This window comes from Chlorocebus sabaeus, chromosome 10 (assembly GCF_047675955.1).
Source record: "Chlorocebus sabaeus isolate Y175 chromosome 10, mChlSab1.0.hap1, whole genome shotgun sequence".
Classification (NCBI taxonomy): Eukaryota; Metazoa; Chordata; class Mammalia; order Primates; family Cercopithecidae; genus Chlorocebus; species Chlorocebus sabaeus.
In genome coordinates, this window is record NC_132913.1 from 52405851 (window position 1) to 52420129 (window position 14279).

The window sequence follows — 14279 nt, forward strand, 5'->3', positions numbered from 1 at the left end:
TGTGGTATTGTTTATAATAGCAGGAAGCAGACAATCTAAGCGTTCATCCTCGGGGAAAGGATAAGTAAAATCTGGTGCACTGATCATTGTCGACTACAATATGGTACAGAGAAACCATGAGTTTCACAGGAATTTCACTTAAACATTCCAAACCCTATGTGCATTGGGGAAGGGGTCTTTAAAATGAAGACTGTGAATCAGGTGATCTCTCTGTTTATTTCCTTGTCTGGAATTCTTAATTTGACAATTTCAAGATGATTAAATCAAAATAACACTATATGTCATTTATGTTGAAAAAGAACAAATCAAAGTATCTTTGTTAATAGATGCATCATCTTCAATCAAGCACACTACTAGAAAAAATTTTAAAGTGCAACTTTGATTCACTGTGAGCATAATTATTTCTGTTTATGAAGTGTGTAATTATGACTGTATCTTCAAGTGTAATTATTTCTTTTTCAAAAGATACGAATTGTTGACATTTTACACAATGAATGTATGTTATATAGTTACTTAACTAGATAACTACTCTGTGCCTCAATTTTCCCATCTACACGCTAGGAAAGTAACAGTAGATGCTGCATAAGTTGTTGTGAAGATTAAACAAATTAAGCATTGAAGACAAAGGACAATTTATAGCTCAATTAAGGTTGGTTGTTATTAATATTACAAATGATAACGCTTGTTTGCCTTTCCTGTCACCATTTAGAATACTGGCTAATGAACTGCATCCTACGGGAAGGCCTTTAAGAAGAGAAAGGGTCCTGTAGGTCTTCCTAAAATACATATTTGCAGAGGTCGTGACTGGAGGCAGGAACATTTAGTAAGCTATTGCTTGGCCCAGTTGATTGCAGTGGTGTTGATGTGTTGAGGAGGAGGGACGAGACTGTCCACTCATTTATTAGTAAAATGGAGAAGAACTTGCTGATTGATTGGTGAAAGGCAGAAAGGCTGAAGACGACATCTGGCCTGGATTTATACCAACATTACTCTCAGACTAAGTAGGGAATTTGGAAGAAATGCATGACTTAGAGGGGAAACATGTTGAACGTGTGCAGATGGTAGGTGTATTCGCAGGTATTATTTAGGAAGCAGTTAGAAGTATGGGTTGGAGTTTAACAAAAGACCAGAATTAGAGATTAAAAGTCTCTGTTAAAAGCCATACTCTTTCAAAGAATGGGCTATAGAAATTTATAGCTACATTAGTAGGATTATCTTTTTAAACTGGCCTGTGAGAATTTTTTCTTATTAATTAACTACTAATGCTAAAGGAGAATTAAATTCTCCAAGAAATGGGCAAAATGAATCATTTCTATCAGAAGACATTTATAGAAAAAGTCAAATCACATACTAGACTGTTTACATGGAAATATGTCTAGAGACAGATCAGAAATTAATATGAAATGACAATCATTTATAATTATTTAGTTCCTTTACCCCAAAGCTCTTTTATTTATTCTAATTCTCTCTACAAGAGCACTAGATAAAATTCAAGGCAGATGTCTGCATATTAGCAAGGCACCATCTCATTGTTTTCATTCACCACCACTTATATGCAATCACCTTCAGCGTCACGTGGGAACTCTGACTAGTTCAGCGCAATATGCCAAATAGATCTGTGCTCTGTTGTAAAATATGGATCAAAGAACTCGGTGTTGGGTAAAGGTAGCTCTACCACCTACTAGCTGTATGACATTTCTAAACTTGTGAAATAGAGATAAAATCTGTAGCAAAATAGAAATAATAATATGAAAAATCAAAAGTTTTTAAACAAGATTAATCAATACTTTGTAAGTAAAAGAGACATTTATAAAGAGGTTTGTAATGTAGGGGTTAGAAACACAGTCATTAGAGCCAGATTACTTGGGTACTAAATCCAGCTTGGCCACTTATTAGCTCTGTTAACATGGGAAAGTAACTGAATATCTGTTTGTCTTAGCTTCCCTACCTGCAAATTGAGAATAATTGTTTCTAACTCACAGAATTTTGAAGATTAGATGAGTTAACACATGTAAAGTGCTTTCGGTGGCACCTGTACACAGTGTGCATTAAATCAGGGTAGTAATTTTCACTATTATTATGTAAGGCTCTTAATTAGTGCCATTCCCACAATAAGTGGTTACAAGGTACTAGGCGTAATATCTTGCTACTACTATTACTACTAATAACAATCTAGCTCCATTATTGAGGATGCCAATATGTCAATAATAAGTGTCAAGAACTAAGGCAGGAAACACTAGATCCTAGGTGTTGCTGGCAAATGGAAATACGTATTAGGATCAGAAAGTGTTCCTATGGTGCTTTTGTTCACCTCAACAGAGCAGCTGATGGGATTCTCAGGAGCCTGTGATTAAGCAGGAAAAGAATTCCAAAGCCATAATATCAAGCATCTCCTTTTAACCTGTGCTGTTAGTGAAAATCACCTGTGGGCCATAAATACTCCACGATGGTTGAACCTTTTACTAGAGTTTGTTTGCACACATCAGCATGTTAGGATATTTTAGAATCAAACGAAGTTTTTATGAGAGATGCTCAGATGCATTTTCTCAGAGATGACTGCAAAAATTGATAAGGACCACAAGAAATCTGATGTTTTCAATACATTTTAAATAAATATTAATTAAATGACGTATTTAGTTCATTGTGTGGTCAATAGCAGCATCTATAGTATAGTTTGTGTAGTTATAGAATGTATAATATATAGTAAGGTATATTTTGTTTTTTTAAATGAACATAGTATCTTTTTGACCTTCAGCTGAGAAGAAAAGAGTTGCACAGAATCTGAAAAAGTGGTCCTTCTAGTGCAGTATTCTGGAAGACAGAAGCATGAGTTGTCCTTGATTCCATCCTGAAGTATCATATTTGCTGTCTCCATTTCTTCATCTTCATTATTTTCTCTCATCCACAACACCAATGACCTTCATTTTGCCAAATCCAAATGTCAATCTTATATATCAGTATTGCTTGATCTTTGACTTTTTTTCACTGTAGCCTTTGATAAAATTGATCACCTCTCCTTTGGAAAAACCCAACTATCTTCTCTGGGTTTCTATGACACCATGCATATTTTGTTTCCCTATTAATTACTACTTCTCAGTCTAATTTACTGCTGGTTCTCCTTTGCCCAACTTCTAAATGTTACAGTGTCTCCAGAGTTTGGTTCCGGGTTCCCTTGTTTATTTGCACTCTCTGCCTAGGTGAGCTAAAACAGGTTTGTAGCTTCAAATGCCGTATACATCTCGATGACCCTTAAATTTATATACATAAGATTCTGGATTCTCTCCTGAGCTCTAGATCTATGCAAAGTTCAGTACCTTGTTTTGAATGTCTAATAAGCATCTCAAATGAATATATATCAAATGAATACATCTCTCTCCCAGCCATCATCTACCTACCCTGCCAAACCTTTTTTCTGATATTCCCCATCCCAGTTAATGGTTCTGTCCTCTACCCATTTGTTCACGGTGAAAGAAAATCCATTTGTTGATTCCTCTTTTTTCTTCACTCCACATATCAAACCCATCAGTAAGTCTCATCACCTTAGTCTAAAATCTCCACTTTCCTGCATTATTCAAACAACCTCCTAATTGATCTTTCTGCTTTTACTCTTTGCCTCCCCCTCTCCATAGCCAGATATGATCATTTTATAACAGGAGATCAGGTCCCTGCTTATCCTGCTGCTGGGGCTTCTCTTGGTAATTATAACTAATATGTGATAGATTACATAATATTAATATATACGATATATAGTAAATTACAGTAAAATATGAACTTCTTGCCATGGCCACAATGTACTTTTTGAGTTCAGTTTCTACCACTCTTACTCATGTTTCATCACATACAAGTACACAAGTTTTCTTTCTGTCTCTTGAATCTCCTTGGCTCATTCCCACTTCAGGCCCTTCCGCCTCTACTCCTCTCTTCTCCCAGGTCTCTGAATGACTGCACCCTCCCCCATGCACCTCCTTAGACATCTTCCTGGACACTAGCTGACACACTGCTCCTGCCCTCCCTCCACTTCCCCAAACACACAGTCATTTACCAGCCTAGTACCCTGTTTTATTTTATAGCAGTGATCACCATCTGCCTTTATCTTATCTTTAGATTTTACTTGTTTACACGTTTCCTATCTGTTCCTCTCCTCCCATAGAGTGTAAGCTTTAGCAAGGCTAGGTCTGTTTTGTTCATTTCTCCTTTGTCTTGAATGGCATATGATCGTTTATAAGGTACTCAAAAATATTTATTGAATAAATGAATGAATTTTAGGATATTACAAAGATAGCTCACTATAAATCTAATTTTATTTTTCGAGAGATAATTGAAGAGGGTACATTTTTAACACAGACCTATTTCTCAAGTGTGTGAATGTAGTTTTTGAAAGATACATTTGAAAGGAAGTTTTTTTGGTTATTCTGTTTATTTTCTTGCTTCATTGATTGCGTTCTCTCTTTACCTTTCTGTGACTGTTTAGTTTTGTTACAGTGATATACTCTATGGACTTTAAACTCTTTAAGTCCATTTTACTCGTACTTTCAAAAACTATTTTAACCTTATGTTTACTTTAGCTTAGTGAATCCCTAGTACTCTGAGGACAAGTTGTTATCTGAGGTTGCATTAATTCATGTATTTAACCCTTGCTTTGGGAAAACTAAGAAAAGAGACGCACTTAAGATACAATAACTTACCCAAAGGAGGAAGCTTTCCGTACCCAGTTCCAATCTGCTAATTTTGACTCACTAAAAGCAAAGTAATTTTGGGGCACTATTCTTTTGTCATTCATTGAAACATTACTCAATAGATGTCTAAATGTCTATGTTAGGTGTGCAAGGATAAAAACATGATGGAAAATCCCCAACCTCAAGAGATTTTTACCTCATAATCATGTTTTCCATATAAGGGAAGTACACAGAAATACTCAAAGTACAATGAAGTAGTTCAGTAAATGTAAGTCAGAATGTTCTAGAAAACTTCTCTCACATCTTAAAATAATCTTGCCAGGCAAGGTGGCTCACGCCTGTAATCCCAGCACTTTGGGAGACCAAGGTGGGTGGATCACCTGAGGTCAGGAGTTCGAGACTAGCCTGGCCAACATGGCGAAACTCTGTCTCCACTAAAAATACAAAAAATTAGCCGGGTGTGGTGTGGGCACCTGTAATCCCAGCTACTCAGGAGGCTGAGGCAGGAGAATCACTTGAACCCCAGAGACAAATGTTGCAGAGAGCCAAGATCGCACCACTGCACTCCAGCCTAGGCAACAAGAGTGAAACTCCATCTCAAAAAAAAAAAAAAAAAAAAAATGCTAACAATATTCATACACGATAAAATCTTTTTGGACCAGAAAGGATCATTGAATGTATTTAGTGTTCCATCTTTCACAGAGAAGGTGGAGATTTTAAATGCTAAATCTCAAAGCCAGTCTGATGCCAGTCTGACACACACACACACACACACACACACACACACATCTGCCTATTACAACTAATACATTTATAATGGATCAGTTAGGCAGAAAATCTATGGGGGAAAGGAGCACTGAATTGAGAATTAGTAAATTTGGACACATATCAACTTTATTATTAAGAAGCTGTGCTATCTCCAAAAAATATTTAAACTGAGGCTTTAGTTTCCTCATGTCTTAAATAAAGCCTAGATATTCCTTAAGGTCCACTCTAGCTGCAGAATGTGAAAATATTAAGGTTCCGTTTGTGGATAGCTTTTCAGAGTTATGTTGAAATTCATCTCTATTATTAATGAAAGGCCAGCCAAGGAAATTGAAAGTCATTTCTGGTCTATTAAAAGTGACTTGGCAGCAGATTTCTTATCAACTTAAATGGTTAAACACATTTTGGTTATATAATTGTGAACATGTATTTGTGGGAGGAAGAAGAGTAGAATTTGGATAGACCCAGACTCATCAAAAATGAGAAAAAGAATGAATGCACACATATGGCAATCATTGATTCATATTGGCAAGTGTTAGAGCTAAAAATAAAGTGCTTTGTGATTGCTAGGAAATGGCTAGAGATAGTATTTGAAGCACCTTGATTTGTGAAGATTAGGAGGCTGTGAAGCCTTGTGCAACGGAATATCACAGACTACAAGGAAGCACAGGACTGTCATGTTGTCCCAGTGCTTCTCCGTCATTTGAAATAAAGAAAAAAACAGGCTGCAAGTCAGATAAATTCCATAATTGGCAATGTTCCTGTGACTACTCACTCCAGGGTAATCAGATTCAGAACGGACCTACACCTAACTCTTTGCATGGTAAATATCTGATTAGTTATGGGGATCTAACTACTGATTTAAAAATGGAAATGCATTTTGTTGTGTCTGTGGGTATGTGGTTGTGGTTGAATGAACTCAGTACATGGGTTAATTTAACAGTATTTAGTCACGTGTACTCTAGGAAGGGATTAAAGTGCAGTTTACACAATTTCTGACCTTCAGTCATTTTTGATTTTGCCTCTTGGAGATGTTTCTTTGTTTTTTTAAACTGAACTGTTAGTAAGCTAAGTGCTTACATCTGTCAATCAACATATTATGTAGCTATTACTTACCTTGAGGCACTTAACTTTCAAAAAAATAAAAGCTGTCTGTTTGTGGTATAGAACGACTCTCCCTGTGTTTTCTCTTAACCACTGCCCATGTTTTTAGGACCTCCTCTACTCTTTCCCATGAGATATTCCTCATTATTGCATATATTATAGTTTTGTTTAAATAACTGCATAATTATGTCATCGTTAGTGAAAGTCAGTTTTAATAACAGAAATATATGAAATGTCAAACTTGCCTCTTTTAAAAACAACTTTATAAAAATCATTCAAGATACTTACATCAACGATCAAGAAATCTAGCCAGCACCAGGCATTAGTGAAATACGTTTGAAATCCATAAGCAACCCATTTGAGAAGCATTTCCAGAATGAATATATAGGTAAAGACTTTGTCAGCATATTCTAGCATGGTTTTGATAGTCTTTCGCTGTTCAATGTATATATCTTCAAAGGCCTGTGAATCAAAAATATTTTATTTTACTTAAATGGCTTGCTTCAAATATTCTAAATATTTGAAAAAATTGCTTAGTATAATAGTGGGTACAAAACAATAATTTGATTATTGATATTTTACATTAACATTGCACATTAGACAAAATCTAAAGACTAAAACTAAGTGTGAAAATGCTGGCAAGGAAATGTCATGCCTTTAGTGATTCAGAATGTGCTTTCTTTCCTACTTCTCACCCCTAAGTCTCTATCTCAATTACTGCTACAAAGACATGCTTTTAATGAAGTAATATGAACTCAGAAATAACTAGAAGTTCTGTTAATGAGGGACAGAATTGGCCTATTCAAACATTACTTTCTACAATTTCCTGAATGATCTGGCTTATTTTGAGAGAATAAGTTGATTATACATGAAAAAAAAACCTAAAATACACTTTTAGTCCATAAATGTTAATACAATTATTAGGGAAAACTGGATGGTATTTGACAGGGAACGTAACGTGGTTACAGAAAGTCTCTGCAAATGGTTGTCTCAGTGAGGAAAACATCTGTTAGATAAACACCAGATGAGAAATTCCATCTGGCTGTTTCATGGTGCTGATTTGTTCTGAACTGAATTTTGCATCGTTAAACCTTGGGTGCCAAACTCTGCAAGACACAGATATGCCTTTTCTTTTGATTCTGAAGCTCAGTGTTTGCATCTGGTAATTTTGGAGAATAAACTATTTCGCCAGAATCTGATTCTTGCCAATATGCGTTTCACTTACCAAAGCACCACTACTGAGAAGGATCATGAACACAATGAAAGTCTCAAACCAGTTGTGCTCAACAATGCTGTAGCAGGTTTTCCGAAGATTCCACCAGATCTTTCCTTTGCCTTCTTCTGTACTTACTTGACAGAATGGAAACTTTTTAATACATCCTAAAAATCAAATATAGTTTATTTAAAAATCTATTTTCATCTTAAATAGGAAAAAATAAACTTTCTTGTTCCTTCCCCACTCCACTTCCAGGTAATCATTTCATAGAGTAACCATCTCCTTCATTTCCTAGGTATCTTCAGCATCCCTCCTGTATACTGAATTATTCTTAGACTTATATACTCAGCCAAGCCACCTACTTAGAATTTAAGGAAATATTTTATCTAGATTTGCTTAAGTAACAATGATTTCCTTCTTCACCACCAGTCAGGATTATTTTGCCTCAAGGCCATTGATGAAAATAGTCCAGGTGCATTTCTCAGGTTTGAGGCAAAACTACATGTTCAAGTTGTTTATTCATATTTTGATGTGATCCTGGGTTTTTACTTCTTTTCACGCACAGAAAATCTCGCTGTCTTCCCAGGCATCAGCCACTGTCAATTTTCCGAAGCTAATTTATTTTTCAGCCTCAGTGCTTTTCTTAGTCACACCTATGACTCAGCTCGTCAGTCAGTATTTCCTTTCTCTTTGTCCTCCCCCTCCTAGCTTTCACATTATTTCTAACTCCCATCCACTCTTCTGCTGTAAGATTCTGAGCACTACTCATCAGATTAAGTCCAATCACACTGAATAATAGATATTCATTGATTTGTGTGCAAGACACTGTGCTGCTTTCTGTGAGAACAGCTATTGCTTTCCCTGGCAAACTCCACAACACAGCTACATCTCAAAACAGCTCTAGCCAGAGCACATTAACCGCATTGGAACTATAAGGGAGGGAATGTAATTACTGTAGCATCTATAAATCAAATCGCACCATTGCCAAGGAGTTCTACAGGATTACAATATCAATGACATGACATTCTAGAATGCCATTTATCTCATAGGGTCAGCTTCCTCATGTTATGGAGAAAGAGAAAAAACAAAAAGACTGATCAGATCATTTTAATTGCCCAGGAATAGTCACTGCTGTAAGTATAATCCAGATATCTAAAGAGATTAACTTTTTACAAGAAAAAAAAAGGAAAATAAAGATAAACATGCCTTCACTATTTCTTTTAAATATTTTTCTTATTTAATTCAATTTATGTATTTATTTTGAGACAGGGTCTTGCTCTGTTGCCCAGGCTGAAGTGCAGTGGCATAATCATGGTTCACTGCAGCCTCGATTCCCTGCAAAAGCTCTGAGATACAGCTGTAGCTGAGGTGGCAGTGAGCACAGGCATGTACAACCATGTCCAGCTAATTTATTTTTTCTTTATTATTATTATTATTATTTTTTGTAGAGGCAAAGCCTTACTACATTTCCCAGGGTGGTCTCAAACTCCTGGGGTCAAGCAATCCTCCTACCTTAGCCTCCCAAAATTTTGGGGTTACAGGCATGAGCCACCACACCTCGTTTCATAAATATATTTTTTAAAAATGAGGCATATTCAGTCTCTGTAAGGAACAAGGGGAGATTGTATTTAATCACATTAGAGCTTGTTTACCTTCAGTAAAACAAGCTTCTGGTTTAAGGTCTTCTTCAGGTTCAACTTCAGCTTGTTCACCTTCTCGGGGTAGAGCAACATCAACTGTGCTTCCTTCAGATGAGCTGGTTGCATTTAATTTCTGGAAACAAAATCCCATTTCAAAGATGTGATTTTCCCCTCTTTTATTTAACTAACTGGGAAATACTGTGTCATTTTGTGAAAAAAAAAAAAGGTAGTGATAGCATTTAACTCTATTAGCGTTACTGATCATTATGTACTAATAATTTAACATAAATCAAGACATACTATTCAAAATAATATGACTACTGACCTGAATCAGACAAAAAAAGTTTAGACAACATTCAGTGTGGGTGGTCTGGAATGGATGGATTATACTGATTAACTTGTTTTATGATCTGCATTTGTATATGAATGCTATATGAACATAACTTAATACGTTAATATTGAGGCCAAGCCAAGAATAGTTGGATAAAGTGGTATGCTGACATCTAGTAATGATTATATTAACTAAAATACATCAAATCAAATTTTAATTTCCACCTCTTCAGATGGAAATTTTCAGAGGGCAAAGAATATTACCAGTTGTTTCTAAGTATTGTCCATGTTTCTATAATTTTAGAAAGGAAGAGCAGCACATTAACATGAGTCACAGTCATTATATTTCAACTTTGCGCTCTATTTTTCTCTGGCTTACATAATTTTCTTCTTATTTTACTAGAAGAAAAATGATGGATCTCTCTCTTTTTTTGAACTGCATAACTGAATTCAATACTTGCCAAAGAATTCTAAATGAAATGGAAATTCCTTCATAAATGGCACTGTCCAGAATCTCTATAGACTTTCATTAGGAGCACATTCTGAATTCAACGTGTGATCCGGCTGTGAATATTTCCTTTAACTAAATCATTGTGACATGACACATGGCTAGAAGAGCCACTGTAATATTACAAGAATAAATAATAAGTACTCTGAGATCACTTGGGAAGACAGGATTGTGTAATGTTTTATGAAAACAGATGCAAAGACATGACATACAGCACAACCTAGATAATGTAAAGCTTTTACGATGAAAGAATAGTGCATGGACATGTTAATGGTTTCAAATCCCCCATTAACTTTGGTAGCTGAGTGTTAGGGTCACTCTGCCAAAGCCTTCTGAAAGAGCTACTGTGTTATTTTTAAAAAGGCCATAAACACAGTTCACGTTGGGGAAATTTGGCTCAAAATTCCTGACTTAATGAAGACATAATGCAAATGTAGTTTAATATTTTACAATGTGAACTAATTAAAGGGTAGTATCCAGATGACACTTTCTGTTGTGTTACTTTAAAGGTGATATTAACCTGATATTAACCATGTCCAAATATATATATTATGAAAATTACTTCACGTAAAAATACAATTTTTTAGTACAGTACCTCCTAGGCTGGAGTATGGTAAATAGAGAAGCTAGGCCATCACTTCTGGCTGATAGTTATTAGGGTCATGGTAGCACAAACTTTTTTTTTCTTTTTTTACCATTAATTTCCTCTACATTATGGAGAGGTGGGAAAGCCAAGACATCTTCTCCTGTCCTAGGATTTTTCTGCTTCTTATAACCAGGATATTTTTATACATTTAAGAAAGACCTAGGAAAATTACTACTCGGTAGAATTGCAGCAGCTTCTGGTGTAACTAAGAAAACACTGGATAATTGTTTGGTCTCAGCCACTAACTTTTTCTTCCAATTTCACTGGTAGTTTATGGGTTAATTACTATGGCTTTTGATGAGTGGCAGCCATAATATCCACTTTACAAGTAATAACAATAAGAAACCAATGTATTTGAGGTTAGTTATAGAAATTTTCATTTTTTTGGTCCTCTTGTCTAATCCAAACTTAATGATTTCTGAGCCTCATCATAGTAAAGCTCAACCTCCTCTTATGAAGCCATTCTTTCTTGCATGATTTTCTTCATGCTAAATTTTATAGAGCATTTAATCTATTATACTTGTTTCCTTTGACCAAATATTCTCCTAAATATATGAACATATTTACATACATCTATGTATATACACACATGTATACCAACTACATACACACACACATATATATACCAAAAGATCCAGTATATCACCAAGTATAGAACAGACACTGAATAGCTATGTTGGGTTCACGAAGAGTGAATCAATAAACGTTTGAATATCTTTTAATGTCACTTTATAGAGTGAATTATAGTCTTTAGAGAATTCTCTCTCTCCATTTTGATCTATAACTCAAGTCTGGTCCTGACAGAGTCTATCTAATTATATTAGAAAATGCATTTTCTTATTAAATAGGAATTATTTAATAAAAAATAATATGTTAATAATAAAAAAGTAATTATACATGTATACACACACACGTACTTTTCCATTTGAAAACTTTAGAAAATATACTCACCCTTCACTTCCCATGTTACCACTGCTAATATAATTGTGAGATGTTTAATTTTTCACATTATAATTCTTCCATGTATTCTGTAGGTGTCTTATGTTTAATACAAATATATACATATTTAAAACAAACCCTTTACAGCACAAGTCCTAATAGCCACTAACCTGAATGACAATGGAATCAATCGTTTACACATATGGACCTCCGGGTGTATTTTTTGTTATTGGGAAGGTCATTAGATTACATATATTTGTGAATGTGGTTAAGTTGTTTGGATATAAATAATCTCTATTCTAATAGCTCTGAAGGTTATGCATTTATACATCTTAAGGTAGAGAGGGACAGTGATCACAGTTCACCTCTCTTCTCCTGGCATTGTGAGGCACAACATATCTGTTGACAATGGACAAGGAAAAAACCCTGCCACCATTCTACTATTGATTGTCCAAGGAGTAGAACCCATTTCATGGAGAATTGCTTTACAGTTATTCCAGAGATTTTCTGATTATAAAGATAATCTTTCAGGCTCTGGAAAGTCCCTCAAGGAATGCTCAGAGGGAATCTTGGCAAAGCTTTTGCAAGCTCCCAGGACCCTCATGAACTAAAGCTTAGAAGATGGTAAGTTAGTTTTCATTTCACTAAAAAGGGTTTTATGGGAGGCTTCCTTATCTATGAAGGTTGACATAAAGTCAGCTTTCCCAAGTTGAAGAATCTGACTCAGTCATGATTTAATCTCTCTCTCTCTCTTTTTTTTCCCCCTCCCCTTGGGACAGGGTCTCACTCTGTGGCCCAGACTGGAGTGCTGTGGCATGATCATGGCTCACTGTACCCTCAACCTCCCAGACTCCATCGATTCTCCCATCACAGCCTCCCAAGTAGCTGGGGCTATAGGTGCATGCCACCGTGCCTGGCTGATTTTTATTTTTATTTTATTTTATTTACTTATTTATCGAGACGGAGTCTCGCTCTGTCACCCAGGCTGGAGTGTAGTGGCGCAATCTCGGCTCACTGCAAGCTCCGCCTCCCGGGTTCACGACATTCTCCTGCCTCACCCTCCCGAGTAGCTGGGACTACGGGCGGAGCCCGCCACCATGCCGGGCTAATTTTTTGTATTTTTAGTAGAGACGGGGTTTCACTATGTTAGCCAGGAATGATCTCGATCTCCTGACTCCGTGATTCGCCCGCCTCGGCCTCCCAAAGTGCTGGGATTACAGGCATGAGCCACCGCGTCCGGCCGACCTGGCTGATTTTTAATTTTTTTGTAGAGATAGGGTTTTGCCGTATTGCCCAGCCTGGTCTCAAACACCTGGGCTCAAGTGATTGATCCACCTTGGCCTCCCAAAGTACTGAGATTATAGGTATGAGCCACTGCACCTCGCCAATTTAATCTTATTAGTCAGAAATGCTACTACATTATTTTTTAATGCCCTAGGTCACATATTTATCATAGGAAAGTACCTATGTTTTAATTCTATGAAGTTATGAAAATATTGCATCAATTATATAAAATTTCTGAAGTTATGCATTTACCTATATTTATAAATTAAATTCTGAATCACATTCTTATTAAATTACATCAACTTACCAATTATGATCTACTACCTGATATGCTTTAGTCACTGGATACATAAAGAACTTTACTGCAGTATTTTTAAATCATTAATTTACACCCTGAAAAACTATATAAGCATTTTAAATTGTATACATTTATAAAATACATATCTATACTATATACATAATTCTATACACTGATGTAGTCTAAATAATCTAAACATTTTTCTAATTAAGTTCAACACTTTGGCATTCACATTCTAGTCAAGGGTGGTTTGTGATACATCTTATTATAGTCATAACCAAAATGACCTTCAAATTGGTTTAAAAGCATATAACTGATTGAAAAGCAAGTGACCAATAAATATAAAGAATAACTTACTTTCTTTATATTGCCATAGCTGTGATACTACAATGATATAAAAAAAGCAAAGAAACCTGAAATTAAATTTACCATATTAAAGAACTCGATGACTATACTAAATGACTAAATTCATACTTGTTCTGAAGTAGTTAGAAAAATATAATTGGGCATATAGGCATAATAATAGAAAGCTTCCATATAAAACCACATAGTACAAGTTCAAACTTGTTTTCTTGTACTATTTTCTCCCTACTCCTCCAATATTTTATGGCACTTAAAGGTTAAATTCTTCCATCCCTTGTAGAAACGACTGGGTCTACAGAGGGATGATGGCTTATGCTCTACAAATGCACGCTGGAAAGCAGGTTTTAAGATGCAACATTCTCCAGGCCTAATTCAGTCACAGAAAACATGCCTGGCTGTAGCAGAAGCCTGGCGCAATGCTGTGGAAGCCGCACGCTGATCCAAGAACCATGTCCTCAAAGACATGGTACCTGAATATGAAGTTTTCAAGAAGGTTAACTACAAATACCA

General features: G+C 35.8%; 1 protein-coding gene across 5 annotated transcripts in view; it reads right to left on the reverse strand.

Moving 5' to 3' along the window:
* Window positions 1-14279, reverse strand: part of SCN3A (sodium voltage-gated channel alpha subunit 3) — a 114205-nt gene that overhangs the window by 18601 nt on the left and 81325 nt on the right. For all 5 annotated transcript variants that reach the window (XM_007965204.3, XM_007965208.3, XM_007965211.3 and 2 more), the window contains exons 19-21: window positions 9414-9534; window positions 7771-7925; window positions 6834-7007 (exon numbers count right to left, since the gene is read on the reverse strand). In XM_007965204.3, the coding sequence (XP_007963395.3) occupies window positions 6834-7007; window positions 7771-7925; window positions 9414-9534 (450 nt within the window). The remainder of the gene's footprint in view (window positions 1-6833; window positions 7008-7770; window positions 7926-9413; window positions 9535-14279) is intronic.